General features: G+C 37.0%; 1 protein-coding gene across 1 annotated transcript; it reads right to left on the bottom strand.

The window, feature by feature from the left end:
- Positions 1 to 13,650: 13,650 nt before the first annotated feature.
- Positions 13,651 to 18,139, bottom strand: LOC132623690 (uncharacterized). The gene is made up of 3 exons (XM_060338480.1): positions 17,980 to 18,139; positions 15,792 to 15,939; positions 13,651 to 13,904 (listed from the first exon to the last, which is right to left on the bottom strand). The coding sequence occupies exons 1-3, from the start codon at positions 18,032 to 18,034 to the stop codon at positions 13,826 to 13,828; spliced, it is 282 nt and encodes a 93-aa protein (XP_060194463.1). The 5' UTR covers positions 18,035 to 18,139; the 3' UTR covers positions 13,651 to 13,825.
- Positions 18,140 to 18,956: the final 817 nt, after the last annotated feature.

The raw sequence follows: 18,956 nt of genomic DNA, 5'->3' as shown, positions 1-18,956 counted from the left end.
CGTGCCTTATCACACAGTTGTGTAGGTTGGCCCAGGTGAGGCACATTGATACATTCACAACCACTCTCCCCGCAACAAAGGTGTGTGACATCACACGGAGTAAGGATGAGACCCTCCATACATCTCAGGCCACTAGTACTTCATTGATAGATCTCACGGATGAGCAGACTGAGCATGTTATGGATTCAGTGCCACAGGTCACAATTGATATGGGCACGGAGGGACTGTCCATAGCAGAGGCCTTCACACCATCTGTAGCTGATGCTACCCCTTCTTCAGAGGCACCACCTCGGCCTGCTGTCCCATCTTCATCTTCTATTTCTCCTTCAGTCGCAGCATCGGCCTCCGAGGATCTCTTTGTCCTCAACAGAGCCAACTTCAGAGAGTTTGCCAATAAGGCAAAGCGTGCTGATCAGCAGGTGACCCAGATATTACAACAATTGGGTAGGTTTGTCCGGAAAGAGATTGCACCAGAGTTGGAGCCTCTTCAGGAGGCTATGGAGAGGCATCACGCTAGGGTAAATGCGTGACTTGACAGTTTAGAGATGCGGATACTCACTATTGAGAAGAAGAGTGAGAGTGGCACTTCGGGAGATTTGAAGACTGAGCTTGACCAGCTCAAAGCTGAGATTAAGGCCCTTCGTGCAAGAGAGCAGGTTATTGTGGATGACCTGACACCACCTGTACCAGTCGCCAGCATTTCAGATTTGATCAGAGTAGTTGATTTGGTGACTGAGGATGAGTCTAGGGAAAGTCGCAAGAGAAAGAGGCCTGACACATTGGCTGATGATGATGATGAGGATGAGGGGGGGGATAATCAGGATGAGGAGCCCGAGCTTCAGGAGGGTATTCGGCCGTCGCGCCTGGATACGAGGTTCACCGGAGCATCTTCCAGCACCAGTCAGGACGATTACGATAGCTCCTCAGGACCTGCAGCCACAAGGTCAGTCAGCTCCACCTCTTGAGTCCACTTAGCCAGCAGTAGAGAGGGTTTCCATTCGCACTGATGTGGAGGAGACACCTCAACAACAAAAGCAGGATTAGAGAATCTCAAGTCGGGCCCTCCACCATAGGGTGATGGTATGATTTTTTATGCATTGGAGATAATGCATACTCTTTTTGCTGGGGGTGGGATAACCTGATGTATCTTGTAGTATATATATGTGTGTTAAATCTTGTTAAAGTAATTGTGACTTTCATGGTTGTTGCATTTTGAACTTATGGCATGAATTTTGATTGAAAAGGATATTTGTGAACTTGAAAATGGATTGATTTGAAATTGACCCCTCCGAAAGTTTATTGCGTATCGTAAGTTGTAATGAATTGACATGTATGATTCTTTTTGTGACATCATAGATATTAGAGTGTGTATGAGTTGAGTGTTCAAATCCTTATGCCACTGTGCGTGTGAGAACTTCTTGTGTTCATTGTTAGCATATGTGGATCTAGAACTTGCCTGGTAGGTTGTGCTATATTGCTTAGGATAGTTGGTTGTGAAGTGATCATAGGCTTTCCTTGTAAATAGTCACGTTAACCTTAAAAAGCCCAAAACCCGTTCTATATGAATATCATTAGTTCCCATTTTGAGCCTTTGACTTGTTTTCTTGATTAGCCGTAAGAAACCTTTTTCCCTCTTCATGAATTCATTCCATCTTTGCACCCGTTCCCTCCATGACACTACTAGAGAAAATAGGCAAATCGCCTAAGCTGAGAGTGGTATATGTGTGAAGTAGAGGCCAAGAGCCAAAAGCTGGGGGTGTGTGAGTTACATAGTCGAGAACTGGATGTGATAGCGAATCAAATTTGAGAAAAGCGATTTAAAAAAAAAATTATCTCTGTCTCATAAAAAGATTGTAAAGTCTAGCAAGAATAAAATCACATCTTAGTCATGAGTTGAAGAATGAATAGAATGGGCGTGAGGTGAGAATGTGTAGTGTCAAGGAGGATGAGTCACTAATTCCCAAATGAGTATCCTACCTGTCCCCGAGCCTACATTACAACCCGAGAACAAGTCCTATAGTGATCACAACTGAACCATCTGAAAGTGTTACGCATTGAAATTAAGGGCAAGCATATGGTATCTGCACTTGTAAATCATAAACTTCTTTGTGAGCGCGAGTGCTTTCTTTTCTCATCCATCCTTGTCCCGGTTCTTATCTTAAAATTGTGTGTGGGACATTCTCTGATCTAAGTAAGGGCATAATGGTGAATACTCGCACGCATAAATGCTTCTGATAATGTGATGTCATTGATTGAAGCGTCATGGTCAATTCTAATAAGTTTTTATAAAAGAACCTTGTCGGGGAATGAGGAAAAAGGGAGTTGATTTGGAAATGTGCATGCCGGTAGTAATGAGCAAACACCATTTTAGTCACTTTTACTTTATTTTTAGTATAGTTGTAGTTTTATTTTGTAGTTGTTTTGTCTGACTTGCTTGAGGACAAGCAAAGATCCTAAGTTGGGTGTGTTGATGTGCCGCAGATTTGTGGCACATTCGACGCCTTTTTACTATGAATTTTATTTGTTTTCAAGTAAGTCTGGTTCTTGTTAATATGTTTTTGTTGTGTTTTAGGAAGACAATGGCCCAAAAGCAAAAACAAAGAATAAAGGAAAAATTGGCTAGAAATAAAGAATCGACGGACCGTCCTTCGAAGCGTCGATAAGCTCGATTTTCCAGTGATGGCCTTAGTTGAAGACAACAAAGGACGGAGCCATCGACGAAGCGTCGAACTGATCGACGCTTCGTCGTTTGTGTCGTCAATCAAGATCTGTCAACAAGAAGAGAGAAAGACGGAATACTCGACGGAGCGTCGAACTGGTCGACGACACCGTCGAATGGATCACATCGCTGAAGAAATAAAGGACGGAGAAATCAACAGATCGTCAAACGATCGATGGTCCGTCGATCTTGCTATCAGGGGCAATTTTGTCAGTCGCTGCTGTGCATTTTTGGAACCTATTTAAAGAACATTTTAGGTTATTTTTGGAGCTAGATTTTATTGTGCACGTGAACAAAGTTCCATTGGTGGGTGAGCATTGATTACTCCACTTTTGGAGCTTAGTGAAGACATTAAGATTCCATTTTCCATCATCTTTATCACACTTTGTAAGCTTTATGTCTCATTTATTGCTTACTACTTTTGAGGCCATTATGTGTGAGTAGTTTCTTTAATCAAAGTTGTGGACCCAAATGATGGGTGTTATGTAATGGGTGTCTAACATTGTATATATATATATAACGGGTTGTGATGTGTTTTATTATTTCTCATATTCATTGTTAGTGGTTGCAAACACTTGCTTATGCACAAACCCTAGTTTGTTTGGAAAGATAAACTAGGGTGTGAGTTGAAATAATATAACAAGGACTCGGGGCGCTAACCCTCGTTTAATGAACTCACTTAGGGATAAGATGAGTTCTACTTGGCATATTTAATCGATCTTACTTGCAACTTTTCTACATTTGGGAAAATCATGAAAAGAAATACTTTCTAACTATTGAAAAATATTATGAAGTGCATTAGAGATTAAGTGCATACAAAACCCCGACCCATTAGAAATATATCATATTGATACCCATAGCATAACATCTAATCACAGCGGGGACACAACTTTGGTTCTTTCAATCCAAACAAATTTCAAATACTTCAAAATAGCAAATACAAACCAAACCTCTCCTCTATACTATTCGGAATAAAATTAAAGTTTCTAGAGATTAGTTACATACATAATTAGTATCTTTTTCTCTCCATATTCCCTGTGGGATTCGACCCCAACCTTGTTTGGGTTACTATATTTGACAACGTCCGCTTTACGCCAATAATAAGTGTAATTTGAGCGTATTAGCCAACTTCTAAACCCGCCTTCAAATCTTCCTCCCGATTGGCCATCATTGCTCTCTCAATTTTAGTGTGGGATTTTTCATCTATCTTAGTATTAAACCTAAGAGGACACTAATTTTTTGGTGTGCCTCAAAGTCTAGAAGGTTAGCGTAGCCCCTGCCACACTTGCAAAGGGATTTCATCAGTTCGGCGTGCTTGCTTTCAACGTGTGCTTTTAGACTTATTTTGTTTTTGTAGTTTTGATTACAGTGGTTACACATGAATGCATACACCTTGCGCAAATAAGCTGGGATGTCACCTTTAACCATGAATTAACGTAGTTGTAGACGAAGATGAAAGTATTTAGAAGAAGTGGATGTAAAGAATACCTCCTCGATTTGAAACTCTTCGAATATCAGTTGTTATTCAGATAAATACCCCAATGTTTCTTTCAACACTGTATTCAGGTTCTCGCTAGAGAAGAAAGAGATGACGTAGTTGTCAAAGGTATTCCTCCCAAAGCCTGAGTAGGTTCTCGATTTAAGAATAAAAATAGAGTATTCTACTTTAAATGTATAGCATAGATATGGTAGGTAATTAAATACATAGTATAGCTATGTTAGATAATTAATTTAAATTATAGTTTTTATAGGTAAATACCTCTTGCATGTTAGCTACACTTAAGCCTGTCAACTGGGCCGAGACTGGCCCACCTAACCCGGCCCATAACCGGCCCGGCCCCCAACCCGGTAAGAGGGTGGTGGGCTGGGCTAGTGGAAAAAATTAGGGGGCTGGGCCGGACATGCCATTTAGCCCGATAGCCCGGCCCACCAACAGCCCGGGTTCTGGCCCACCGGGGGCCCGACCCACTTTGAATTAAATTTTTTTAAAAAAAAAATTAATCAAGTGGTATGTTTGTGTATATCTTGTATATGTTAATGATATATTTGTGTATATCTTGAATATGTTGCTGGAATGAAGACTCCCAACGGCTATTGAAGTGCTAAAAATTATAAAAGTTGAGAATGTGATACAAGACTACATAAGTAATTTAAAATAAAACTTCAAGCTTAAATTGATAACATTGCAAATTCAAAACATACAAACTTGAACGGTTAACTTATTACAAATGAAAAGTTCAAAACGCTAGCATCGATGGAGAAATTTAAAGAAGAGATAGACTTCAAAGTTCAATTTTGTGTCTTTTGTCCAAGTGCCTACGTAACGGACCGGTACCCCCAAAAACTGGTTCGGACTTATGTAGATATATTTGACCACAATGTTGACATTTAACATGTTCCTCGTCTACTCGCTCAAAATGCAACCACACCGGACTTGAAATTGATCTTCGGACTGGAGGAGGAGGTGGAGGATTATCATTATCCATTAAATTTAAATTTTGAAATTTGAACTTGGAAGTTGGAAGAGAGAGAGAGAGATTTAGATGAGTAGGAACTTTAGGGAAAGATGAGAGTAGGGAATTGTGAGACAATATAGAGAAGAATGAATGGTATTTATAGATTTAAAATAGGGCCAAAGTATAATTTAAGGAACTTGATGGTTAAAATAAAGTTGACAACAACTAGATTTTAAAGTGTCAAACTTAATAAATTTTAGTATTAGAATTTTTTTTAAAAAATAATTAAAATCCGACCAGGCCCACTAACTAAAACCCAGCCCGGCCCACTTAGCCCACTATTTACCCCTACCCGGGTAGGGGGCTGGGCCGGACACCCTTTCCCTCCTCCAACCCGGCCCATTAACTATGGCCCAGCCCGGCCCCCAGCCCGGCTCCATGTGACCCGCATTTATATGGCCCGGCGCAGTCCACTTGATAGGCTTAGCTACACCATACAAAATTTCTTTTATCAAATGAGTCAAAATTAAAAGGGTTTCAAGATCGAATAAGATATGACAAGTCTTTTTTTCCTTTTCAAACAAAACTAAACATTTAAATTCAAGAAAAAGGATTTAAAAAGTATTTTCTACAAAATAAAATTATCTAAATACACATAATAATATTATTTATTTTTTAAAAAAAAATCAGGGTGTTACAGGGGTCTATGTGTCTATTTCTTTTAGTTCTTTGAATTCAGTAAAGTTAGTTATATTTACTAGTATTTAAGTAACAAGTTTTTGGCCAAAAATATCCCTTATCTTTAGGGGTAGGCTTAACTTTGTCCTCTAAATATAACCTTGAGCACTATATATCCTTTAAGTTTGCAAAACCTGAGCACATTTAGTCTCACTAACAGAGAACTCCACCTCCCGTTAGAAAACTAACTGAGATATAACATGTGATCTGCACGTGATTCTTGAAGGGGAAAAAGGCGCGCTCTTTCACCCAAAGCGGTAGATTTCCCTCCTCTCTCTCAAAAACCTTTCTTCTCCAATTCCCTTTTCATCTTTGTTTCAGAGCTAAAAAATCACAGCCTTCTTAAAATCACTTCAAGTTTTCACTACTTTGGTTCACCCAATCAATGATTCTTAGGAGCATTAATGGTGGAAGAAACCCTAGTTATGGTGAGTATTACAAATCATAATTTAGTTTCATGCAAAATCACTTCAATGATTGCTCCTACAAGTTAATATAGCTTTTCAATGTATGATTTTTTAAACTCTTCGTTTTGGGGACCTGATTTGTCAACTTGAAAGAAATCTTCTTTTGTTCTAAAATAGATGAAATAATGGGGTTCTCCTCCCGATTTATTTTTGTAAGAAGGCTCATTGAAGTATGATATTGTTAACTGAGAAAAATACAAGTGGAGTTTTTATATGCTTTCTCTCTCAAATGGTCCCCCTTTTGAAGATTCAATATCTCAACTTTGAAATAAATGCACTTCAAATGGTCTTCCTTTTAAACTGTATAAAAGAAGGCAGTATATATGTATGCACCATTACTAAATTACTTTTTAAATCTTTTTGTTATGCAGATCCTCTGTACGAGCCAAAATATTTTACCATTAAAATAACACATGGTGGTATAATGAAACTCAAGCCTACAAGACATTTTGTTGGGGGCCATGTGGACTTTATTGACTATGTGAATATGACCGAATTGAAGCTATCAGTATTCAAATCAATGGCTGAATTATGTGGTTATACGAATGACTCAGTTACTTTTTGGCACAAGTTCGGAAGGTTAGGTGACAAAGTGAGGCTTGTTTCAACTGATATGGAAGCTACTGTTGTTGCAAAAAATATTCCTAAAGATCGAGTAGTTGAGGTATACTTTGAACATTTGGACTCGTATATTGAAATGGGTATTGAGGATGTTATGTACAGGGGGCCAAGCAACTCAAGTGTTAAAACTCAAGCGACTGTTGAAGAACATCATAAAGAAGTTGGAGGTGAAAATTCTTCAAGTAGTGAAGATTTTGAAGATTCAAAAAATGACTTGTCAGATGAAAATGATTTATCAGAAAGAATTACAAATGAAAAGCGTAGATATGAGGTTAGTGAAGAATTACAGAGAAAGTTGAATGCCGAAGAAGGGGAATCAGATTGTTGCAACTCCGATGATACAAGGAGCTTACAAAATGATTCGGATAGCGACAGTTTAAGCTTTCCAAAGTTCAACCCAAAAACAGATGGAAAAAATACAAAATTGGCATTAGAATTAAACTTTGGAAACAAGAGAGAGTTCATACATGTTGTAATAACTCATGAAATTAGTCAAGGAAAATACATAAAGTGGAAAAAGAATGACAAGAAACGAGTTAGAGCAACTTGTACACACCCAGATTGCAACTGGGAGATTATGGCTTCAAGAATGCACAGGGATAGGACATTTCAGATCAAGACATACAACGTCGATCATAAGTGTAAGGGATGGAACCATTCTAACAAAACCATCACTTCTTCCTATATTGCAAGAAGATATCTTGATGCCATTAGCAAGCACAGGAATTGGAACGTCAAAGAATTTAGAGATCATGTGAGTGTGGAGCTAAGAGCTCATGTGACATTAAATCAATGTAGAAGGGCTAAGCGAAAGGCGCTCAAAACTATTGATGGAGATCTAAATGCTCAATATAAGATATTGTGGAACTATTGTAATGAAATTGTGAGGACAAATCCGAATACTTCTATCTATATGAAGTTGGTTGAAACTGAGGTTCCTTATAAGCCAAATAGATTTCAGAGAATCTATATTTGCTTTGCAGGTTGTAAGAAGGGATTCAAGAGTGGCTGTAGAAAGATAGTTGGAGTGGATGGTTGTTGGCTTAAGGGTCTAATGTATGGGACTCGGTTATTAACAGCTGTCGGAATTGATCCTAATAGCAATATCTTTCCAATAGCATATGCAGTTGTAGAGAAGGAAAGAACGGACTCATGGGCTTGGTTTTTGAATCATTTGAAGCGTGACTTAGAAATTGATGATGATTTTACTTGGACTTTCATGTCAGATAAGCAAAAAGGTCTGATTGAAGCATTTAATGAGGTGTTGCCATTTGTTAACCACAGATTTTGTGTGAGGCATTTGCATAATAACTTTAAGAGTGCGGGATTTAGTGGTATCTCGTTGAAGGATGCACTTTGGAAAGTCGCAAGGGCTTCAACAGAGAAATGGTTTGATATTTGTATGCTTGAGATCTTTGATTTAGACCCTGAAGCTGCTAATTGGTTAAGAGAGAAATCGCCTAGTGAATGGTCTATATCTCACTTCTCTGAAAACGTGAAATCTAATATCCTACTTAATAACATGTGTGAATGTTTTAATGCAATGATTATTGAAGCTAGAGACAAGCCAATTATCACTCTATTGGAAAAGATAAGGTATCTTCTTATGGCTAGGATGCAGGCAAATAGGGATAAAAGCGCCAAATGGGACATCAATGATGTTTGTCCTAGGATAAAGGATATATTGAAGAAAAATCAAAAGGCTGCAGCAGAGTTCATTCCTAGAAAATCTAATGAGTGGAACTATGAGATTATAGGGGCAAACATAAATAATAAGAGGGCTGTGGACTTGCTAAATAAGATATGCAGCTGTAGAAAATGGTATTTGACATGAATTCCTTGCAAGCATGCCATTGCTGCAATTTGGGCTAAAAAAAATGAGATTAATTCCTATGTCCATGATTGTTATAAGGTGGAAACATATAGAAGGATCTATGACTTTGCTATTTTACCTATGAATGGACAAGATATGTGGCCAAAGTCAAATAACATTGCTCCATTGCCCCCCAAATTAGTAAGAACTGGCACTAAAGGAAGAAAGCAGACAAAAAGGAGAAAAGAACCGGATGAAGTAGGAGCAAGTAGAACTAAAATGAAAAGGAGATAGACTTCTTTGGATTGCAGCAAATGCCATAATACTGGCCATAACAGAAGAACATGCAAACTATATGTTGTTCAACTGGATCTCCAAGTTAATGAGCCATCATCTTACGCTTCGGGCTCATCAACTCGTGCAAAGCTTCCGGTATCAATAAATTACAGTTGAGCTCCATTTTTAAGTTATGTTATGAAAAAAATTAATAATACTATGTATTTTGTATGCAGGTTAGAAGAGGACCTGCAGCGCGGAGACATATGCAATCAACGCAAGAATTTGACTGTTAATTATGTTGGTATCTGCTCAAATATAGCTACTATATTGGTTGTTTTGCTGCTGAAATGTCATGAGAATGCTGATTTTTGACTGCTGGAATGTTGTTTTTATTGCAGCTGAAACGCTATTTTTTTGCGGTTGGAATGCTCTTTTTTTTTTGTTGCTGGAACGCTGTTTTTTGTTGCCAAAACACTGTTTTTTTGTTGTTGCTGGAATGCTAATTTTTGCTGCTGAATTCTTTCTGCTAAATGCTGAAACTTGCTGCTGGCGCGCTGTTTTTTAGCTGCTGAATGCTGTTTTTTTTTTTTTGCTGCTGGAACGCTCCATTTTGCTGCTGAAACACTGCTGGAACACTATTTCTTTTGCTGTTGGAACGCTGAAGTTCGCTGCTGAAATTCTTGTTGCTGAAATGCTAAAAGCTTTGGTACTGATGTGCTTATTTTTTGCTGCTGCGAAGGCTCATTTTCCCTGCTAATGGAGATGCTTGAAGTCTGCTTATTTTTTTTTGTCGATGATTGTTAGATTTGATTTACTAGACTTGAAATTGTAAAGATCTGTGAACTTCATTTTTGAAACCTACAATGTTTAATGAATCAGTGATATTTAGTTTCAGCCAACTTTTGTCATCACTTCTACCTTTCTTTACTTTAAATTTAATATTAAAGATATTTTGAAATTCTGTTAGTTTTCTAACAGGATGTGAAGTTCTCTGTTAGTGAGACTAAAAGTGCTCAAGTTTTGCAAACTTAAAGGACATATAGTGCTCAAGGTTATATTTAGAGGATAAAGTTAAGCCTACCCCCAAAGATAAGGGATATTTTTGGCCAAAAACTCATTATCATTTAATAATATCGTTCAAGTTTGCTCATTATGATATCAGAGCCCATAAAAGTTATTCTTAATCTCTTTATGTTATCAAAGCCAAAAAAATAAGCCAAACTGCCAGCAACTTCTCATCCATCAGGTATTGTCTCTATCCCTTCCTCTTTTCGTATTATATAATAATCCTTCAAATACCAAATCTACTCCATCACCCACTCATAACACTCGCCCACCAATATTAAGACAACAACCACAAAATTTTGCAAACTCTATGAAAACCTTCTCGACTTTTTTTGTTAACAAAGCATTACTTCCTTAAAAGCAAAAAATTGTAGATGACCAACTTAAGGATTAAAAAAGAGCAAAAATAACATAGCAAAAGGGAAACTACCACTATTTGAAGGAAGGGTCAAGTTCTCAACAATTGATTACAAGCAAAAAAAGACCAAAAAAAACTCTTAATTTTTTAGAAGGTCAACTGGGCCAACTTCTAAACCCGCCTTTAAATCTTCGTTCCGATTGGCCATCATTGCTATATCAAATTCAGTGTGGGATTTTTCGTCTGTCTTAATAGTAAACCTAAGAGGACACAAAGTCTAGAAGGTTAGCGTAACCCCTGCCACACTTGCAAAAGAATTTCATTAGTTCGGCATGCTAGCTTTCAAAGTGTGCTTTTAGATGTATTTCGTTTTTGTAGTTTTGATTGCAGTGGTTACACATGAATGCATACGCCTTGCGCAGATGAGCTGGGATGTCGCCTTTAGCCATGAATACACGTAGTTGTAGAAGAAGATGAAGTATTTAGAAGAAGACGATGTGAAGAATACCTCCTCGATTTGAAACTATTAGAATATCAGTTGTTATTCTTGGAAGAAAAAAAAAAGGGATAAACTCATGGTCATCAGTTTGTTAGTAGTAGATTTACTTATCAATTTTATCAATCTATTAGGAATAGATTTAGTTTAACCATTTTAATTAATTTGAATAATTTAGTCATTCAGGTTTACTCGCATTCTCAAATTTTAATGGTGTTAGAGCCCCTCTAAACTCTCATGAGTCTGATCTATTTTTATTTTTTCTTAATCAAATGTCTCTAGTTCTTATCATGCGTGATAATGCAACTACGGTTTTACCTATCACCCATGTGGTACAATTCAATCCAGCTGCCCAGTTATTAATCGAATTGTAAGCTAATTTCTCTTTTGTCAAATGAAAGGCACAACTTGCCATGCTACCAACGGACGCCAATTCCTTGTTAATTTCAACACAATCATACCTGCTCCATCGACCACCGTCACCCAAAATGACAGCACTATCTCTAATCTTAAATTTGAGACTTACTTCTGTCAAGATCAACTATCCAACAAGTAATGATAGCATCAGTTGACCCCACGACTCCTCTAACTGTTGTTATTCCTCAGCCAAGATGACCGATGAACTCCTCCTTACAGCTTATGTCAACAGGAGTCATACTCGCATTTTTCAACTAGCAAGACCAGTTGCAAAACTTGAAAAAGGCCTCAAAAACAGTTGCTGAGTACATAAAATTAGATCAATTGTTGATGTTTTTAAAGTACCAGGTTCACCGGATGCTGATGATGAACTAACAGTCGAGATCTTGAGTTCTGGGTCATGAATATCGTGAGATCTCTACTGTTGTAAGAACACAAGATTTAACTCTAAGCTTTGAGGGACTATTCCAAGAACTCACGAGGCATAAACTATTTCTCAAACACAACAACATGCTTATTCTAACACTCAATAAGATGGGAGACAACCTAGGTAAGCTGTGAAATGTCAACTATGTCAAAAGATCAATCACATTGTTGTCGTATGCCGCTCAAAGTCGCTCAATCGCTTTGAAGCAAAAATTAATTTTGTGGCACCACACCTAACTTGAGGGGGTGTATTTAAAATTAACCTTTGGATATGAGTTAGTTAGAAGTAGATTTTGTTATCCATGGTTACGGTCTGTTGCATTTAGTTTAATCTTTTAAATAACTTATCTAATCTTATCTACAAGATTAGATTGGTTCCTGAGTTTAGCAGAGTTAGTACATTTACTAAGTAACAATTATTATTGAATAAAATTATTTAAGTTTGCTCTTTACTCAATCTCGTTATTGTTATCAGCATTGACCTCCATCAATATAATGTGTTTTTCCAAGTTTATTGTCAGGAGTGTGCGTAAAACCAGCCCAGTCGATTTGTGTTTGATTCAGTTTAATTATATTTGCTTCCGGTTTCTACATACCGAACAAAGCTGGATTTCGTTCAGTTAGATATTTTGTTTTCCCCTTGCGGTCTGATTTTTGGATTTGAGCTCCTAATCGATTATGCAAAATATAATATTTTCCGTAGATTGTCTACAAACTTATTGTCATATTCTTGACTGTCAAAGAAGACTTGTCTCTCTTAGCAATACTTGAAAGTGTTTGGCTAATGAATAAAGGGTTTCACACTTCCATTGGTTTAGATATAATCAAATTAAATGAAACCAACTGCCTGAAAATTGAAAAAAACGAAACACAAAATCCAATTTCTTAATTCGGGTTTTTGGCTAAAACCGAAAATGCCCTTAATATTGTTATGCATCTTTTACATACAATACATGAAAGGAACTATATATAAACAGCAATGTGCAAGTTCAATACAAAAGGTAAAAATGCTAAAGAAAGCCAATACGTTTTGTGCTAACAAAACCTTTATAAAATATATTTCTGTAGAAAATCCCAATTATCAGTAAACCAAACTATTTGTTGTGTCTACAAATCAAAAACCATAAGTTATGTGTCAATAAAACTATAAAAAGACTAATTCGTAATTACAAGTTCTCCCCATACCCCTGTGCTAAAATTGGATGATGCTTATCTATTGACAAAAACGCTTATTTATTTTCCTTTTTATCCCCTTCTCCTTTTAGTAGAGAATCGACTTGTTGTAGAAGTTCGTGGTAATGTGCAGTGTTCAGGCGCCTTCCCCTCTCCTGTCCGATGTTTCACAATGTGCCCTATAGGCATTGTGCATTCAACAAGGTAAGGGAATTAGCTCTCACCAAAGTGGAAGAGTAATAGTTGGATACTCCACAACATGCTAGCTTAAAGTTGTAGTATGAATTAGCCATAAGAAAAATTAACATTCCTTCGCAGAGTTTTGAGGTTATCTATATCACCCATCCAACTAAAAAAGGGGGTTACGGTTTGAACCGAGGCAATTACTGTATTGTAGATAAATCTGCTTAATTCTCCAAGATTATCAAAAGTGACATAGCAAACCTGACGGGGTGTCCTCTTCCAGTATCGTTGTATCTCACCAGATAGAGTACCAACAGATTTAGGAAAATATATTAACTCATCCCAAAATGACTTGCATAATTGAAATAAGCCCAAAAAAAAAAAAAAAAAAGGGAGTTACTCCTCTCCCAATTGAAAACTAGTGACGGTGTAGCACGTATAACTTAAGAAACCACAAATTTATTCAATTTTCTGTGAGTTTCACCAGGAACTAAATGCACCCAAATACATACTGCTCGTTCACAAATTACAGCCAAAGCCTGATACGAAAGTAAAGGCCTTCTGAACTGCAGAAGATGGGACAAACTTAACTCAAAGTATCATGAAAGCCATACTCAAGCTCTAAGTGATCCCTGTTCATTCTGTTGAAGCATGTATGCTTTCTTCATTTCTTCCAAAACAGAGTCATTCGTGCTACACGAAAGGAAACAGACAACTTTAGAGGATGTCATAAAATTTAGAGTACTAGGAATTTCAGTCAAAAGAGGTTATAATTTGTTCACAGGTACAACAAAGGACAAATGGGATTACAGTCCCTGAACTCATTTATCCAACCTCTGGTTCGTTTCTAAAGTGGAGGAATTAGATGGACTAAACATACCTGAGTTTGGTGTGAAAAAGTAGAATACGCACTCGGCTGTTTACCCCCTGGATCCATAACCTTTTCTATGAGAAGGAAGGGACTGCAATCGCTCAACCCGTATTCTTTTTATGTTATGGATGATAATTATACATCAAAACATATGGTTTATGGTCAAAAGATCATATAATAGGGACTTAACAAATTTCACCTTTGGCAGCAAATACGCAATAAAAATTGCTTGCAATGTCACAGCTCATCTGCCAGAAATTTCCTGGACTAACTAGCCCAGAACTAGATACCAAAGTAAAATATGATGAAACTGCTATAACCCCGACAACCCCCCCCCCCCCCCCCACACCTCTCCCAAAAAAAAAAATCATTACCTACTGTAGCTTTGAAATATTTGAAATTTGCAGTTTAGCCAGTTTCTCTGGAGGACTATAGCTGAGACTTTCTTCTAGTGTCAGAACAAGTAATTGAACCCCACTTTCAGTAAAATACGGAGCCAGTATAGCTGTAATTGGGCTCATCAACAAGAAGTTGAGAATTTCATTCTTGCAAGGGGCTGGGTGTATTAGCTTTAAGTTCAACTGAAACCACCTTCAGGTACCTATCTTGTCATTTGAAAGGCACCTTTTATGACACTTCTTAAAGTTCCAACTAAGCAAGAACAAACAAGACACTACCCATTTTCATAGCATTTACAACCATAGCTTGTAATATAAATTTAGAATCTTTTGTTAAAAGGATCCAGTGCCAAAGTGTTAGTAATGCCTCTCCAAGTAATTGATTTGTAGTTCCCTTTCAACTATTTGTGGCACGTGCACCATTTATCTACTTTAACACATAATAAAATTGCCCGCCCATCAAGGAAAAAAAGGTATAGAAAGAGGAAGGAGAAGAGGAGGTGGCATTAGTGGACTGGCATACGAGGAGATGGGTGGGAAGGAGGAGGAAGAGGTGGCAATATGTTTGGGGAAAAAGAAGAAGTAGAGAAAGAGCAAGGATGGTATGGGCGGGACTGAGAAGGGTAGTGGCTAATTGGTAAAGGAGAAGAAAAGACAGAGGATGGACAAGGCAGAAGGTAAAGGAGGACAAGAATGAGATGGAGCTCCTGCTGCTAGGGAGAAAAATTGGTGGAAAGAGGAAGAGGAGGAGGGAGAGGTGGCAGTGGCATAGGAAAAACAATTTGGGGGTGAGGTGGTACGGAAGATATAAAGCGAAGAAAGAGAAAGGATAATAAATGGTGGGAACTTGCCACATAAATACTTGAAGACGGAACTCATCAGAAATTAAATAGCTGGAGGACGACATGGCACTTATCCAGATCATACTTTACTCCGTGGTTAAACTGTTCAGGAAAGACAACAGTAGTAACTTCCTATCTTTTTCCTTGTAACAGGAGGAGATGTGAATGAGAAGCATTTTGCAAAACAACTGCAGGTAAGGCTGTAAAATAACAAAAGCATCCCAAACCGTAGTCCATGATTTCATTTCGCCCCGCAGTTTCTCTGTAGCCTACAAAGCTTTTCTTATCATTTGTTTTTGTCTATTTTCAACAACCAAAAGAAAAATAACTACGCATCCTTCTTTTTTGTTTCTAAATAAGCAAGCAACAAAATTGCCGTGGTAACCTCAAGGACGGAGAAACTTTTTACTGATAAGCAAGTCCACAATTAACGTGAAAGCATAAGTTAAATCAAGGATAAGGGACTTACTACTGATGAAGACACTCATTTAATTCTTTAGCTTGTTTGCGACATTGCCAAACAACAGATATTGTTCTTCCTGAGGCACACTCGGCGTATTTTGTAGTGTATCGATCACATTCTTTGAGTGCTTTCTGCTTCATTTTACTACGCAAAGCTGAAATATTTGATACGTAGAAAAGCTTAAGATGAAAGAAAAGCTGATAATACAAGTAACCATAACAGATATTTGTCTACGTTTCATAACAGACTCACACAACGTGAACATAAGTTAGTTTGTGAGGGAGAGAACAGGCAGTCAGACACAACAAAGCCAATGCAAAATGCACATGGACTGTTCCACAAAAGCATGAAATGAACTTTTCCCCGACTTTGTGTAAATACTCTTACAAGAGATTATGAGACTGTAAAAACCACGGTGAAGAGCCCATACTAATTATATGTTGAAATGCAAAATTCAACAAAAAGCTTTTAATTTTCAGCCTCAGAAACAATCATACACACCTATTTGTTCTTATCTCTAACCGTTTCACGTGGAATAAACCCTTTGATTACATATTTGGCATCAAAAACAAAAAAAGCCAACTGAAAAAAGCACATTATTCCCAGTCGCCTATACTTGGCTCTTGGTCTATGTTTCAAGCATCAAAAAGAAAAAGGTCAACCGAATATACCACATAATTCCCATTCACCTACTACTTGGCCCTTGGTTTATATTTCAAGCACCAAAACAAAAATGGATATACCACATAATTTCCAGTCACCTAAACTTAGCCTTTGTCTATCTCTGCCACAACCAGAGGAGAGAAAAAGAATCCTACAGCAAAATGGATGATCACCTTCTTAATGCAGAAACTCCCTTGAAGTTTACAGGAAACAATTGTTGAGAAACATATTCTTAGAGTCTTAGTACAAATGGGGTACACGTGCGGAAAATTCCAATTAGTACTAGATTTTCCCAATCGATATTCAATTAGTACTAAAACAGAGGATAAAGGGTGAGATTGAACGCCATATGTTTTATTTTCTTTAATGAGAGTCCTTGATGAATATTAATAACATACGGTAGGCAAAGTTATCTATAGAATTGTCATATCCAATAAAGTAATGTTTAAACTTTAAACGCTTAGAAGTGAAGACATCATCTTCCTTAAGCATCCAATAAATAGGGCATGAAAGTATAATAATGGCCCTGTCTTGTAAGAATAACCTTTATTGTCCAGCACTTTATTTTGCACCATGATTACCAGTTCTGTAAGCTAATTGAATATGCAATGTCTTATCTAGTTAGCATGTTATATCTTCATTTGACTAAATAACCGCAGTTTCTTTCTCCCAATAATAAAGCAAACCACACCCGCAAGGGTGGCTCAATTGGTTGAGCATGAGGCTTTCGTAATGGAGGTCTCAGGTTTGAAACCCCCTGCCTACGACAGCAGGGGGATTTGCTTTCTGGGTCGAGCTCGTCGCACGAGGCTTGCCTAGTGCGGGTTATCTCTCCTGTGTGGTTTGCGAGCTATTGCACAGGAGCTGGGTTTACCCTGTGCGCACCCGAAGGGTAGCGGCAGCGGGTTCCCATGTCATCAAAAAATATATATATAGCTAACCACTATTAACCATGATCATTTTTTCAACCAAATACCCAAAAATGATTAATACCTCCTTCAGAAACTAAAGGAAGGGAACATAAATGACGGTTAAGTTGTAAAAACTTTCTTTTTCCTATAGTAAGGAAATAAAATGTAGCGAAAGCATTTCCTTTTGTAACGCACTTAATTAGTTCAATTAGAAGTAAATGGTGTGTACTTTCCCTTTCCTCACCCTTGTTCTCAAGTATCAAATTAAGCATAGACATAAAATATATGCTTCTTTAACCTTTTCCTTTTCTTGATTCTTTTTTCCCCTCCTCTAAAAATATATTTTCCAAAGTTATAGACCAAACAGGAGAGCCCATTTAGCCTATTTCTTTGTTTAACCGATGAGGGACAATTGGCAGATAACATCCAAATACAAAAGTATGGATAGTGAAGTATGACATGGAAGACCAGCATCGTTGAGCTAAACTTTTCTTTTAGTTGCGGAAAGACGAATATGAGTATGAACATACGTTTTCCTTAACCTAAATTTAATAGTCAAAACATGTTTTGAGGTCTAGAGAAAGAAACAGTTGAAGGTCCGAAAGGACATGTAGGGTTACCTTCTTCGACCTTCTTTTTGACGTGATTTTCTCGGGCTTCTTCTACGTATCCCATTACGAACGCCCTTCAACACCCTAAACCTAAAACCTTCAAGTGTGTATTTACTGAAACTCGCAATGTACCGGACATAAGTTTCTTTTCTGACAAAAAATGGTCCCTTACTTTTTTTTAACATAGTCCGTTAAGAACAGTTTTCGTCTTTAAGTTCCTTATTACAGTTACAAGTAAACACTTTTAATCATAATTCATGTATTATTATGATTTGATATATGTTTGCTCAAAAAAAAATGATTTCATATATGTCATTATATTTTATGGTTATATGAACATGTTACTAAGATGAGGAAACTAAAAAGTATAATTTAAAAGTTTTTAAATATATAAACAAAACTGGAACCCATTAAAAAACGTGGTGACATATCTAAGTACTTATGTAAAATAGAAGTGGTGCTATAATATTTAAAGTACTAGTATTAGCGTACGTGCGTTGCGCGTGTCAATAACTTACAAATTCTGTACGAAAACAATAAATTATGTGAAATAACAATGAATGTTAAAATGATGCAACATTCACTTAAATGACATAATAATATTATTACATTGACTTAGTTTTTGAACCATCGATAATTATAATAAGTATTTAGATTTTTCCTTGAGTCCTTTGATATGATAAAATTATATAATCTTAAATAATATATTTCTTCTTCTCTAAGGTTAGATGCATTTTGAGAAAATGAGAATAAATATATTTATCTTAAAAAATAATACTTTGTGTAAGTGGTTATTTCATCAAAGTATAAAACTTAACTTCTGGATATAAAGATATTATATGTTGGTTTATTCATATATACCTGTGATATCTCTAAATATTTATTTCTTGAAAATTTAATCTATTGAATCCTGCAATTTAAATATCCATATAATTAGAATTTTGAAAAAAACAATAATGGGTTAGCGCACAATATATCAAATTAAT

Source organism: Lycium barbarum, chromosome 12 (genome assembly GCF_019175385.1).
Source record: "Lycium barbarum isolate Lr01 chromosome 12, ASM1917538v2, whole genome shotgun sequence".
Taxonomy (NCBI): Eukaryota; Viridiplantae; Streptophyta; class Magnoliopsida; order Solanales; family Solanaceae; genus Lycium; species Lycium barbarum.
This window is presented reverse-complemented; position numbering and strand designations above follow the sequence as displayed.

Coding starts and splice junctions, on each gene's coding strand:
- LOC132623690 (XM_060338480.1), bottom strand. CDS start 18,034: ATGGGATACGTAGAAGAAGCCCGAGAAAATCACGTCAAAAAGAAGGTC. Junction 15,940..17,979: donor CAAAAAGAAGGTCGAAGAAG/GTAACCCTACAT, acceptor CAAATATTTCAG/CTTTGCGTAGTAAAATGAAG. Junction 13,905..15,791: donor AATGAGTGTCTTCATCAGTA/GTAAGTCCCTTA, acceptor CCTTTCGTGTAG/CACGAATGACTCTGTTTTGG.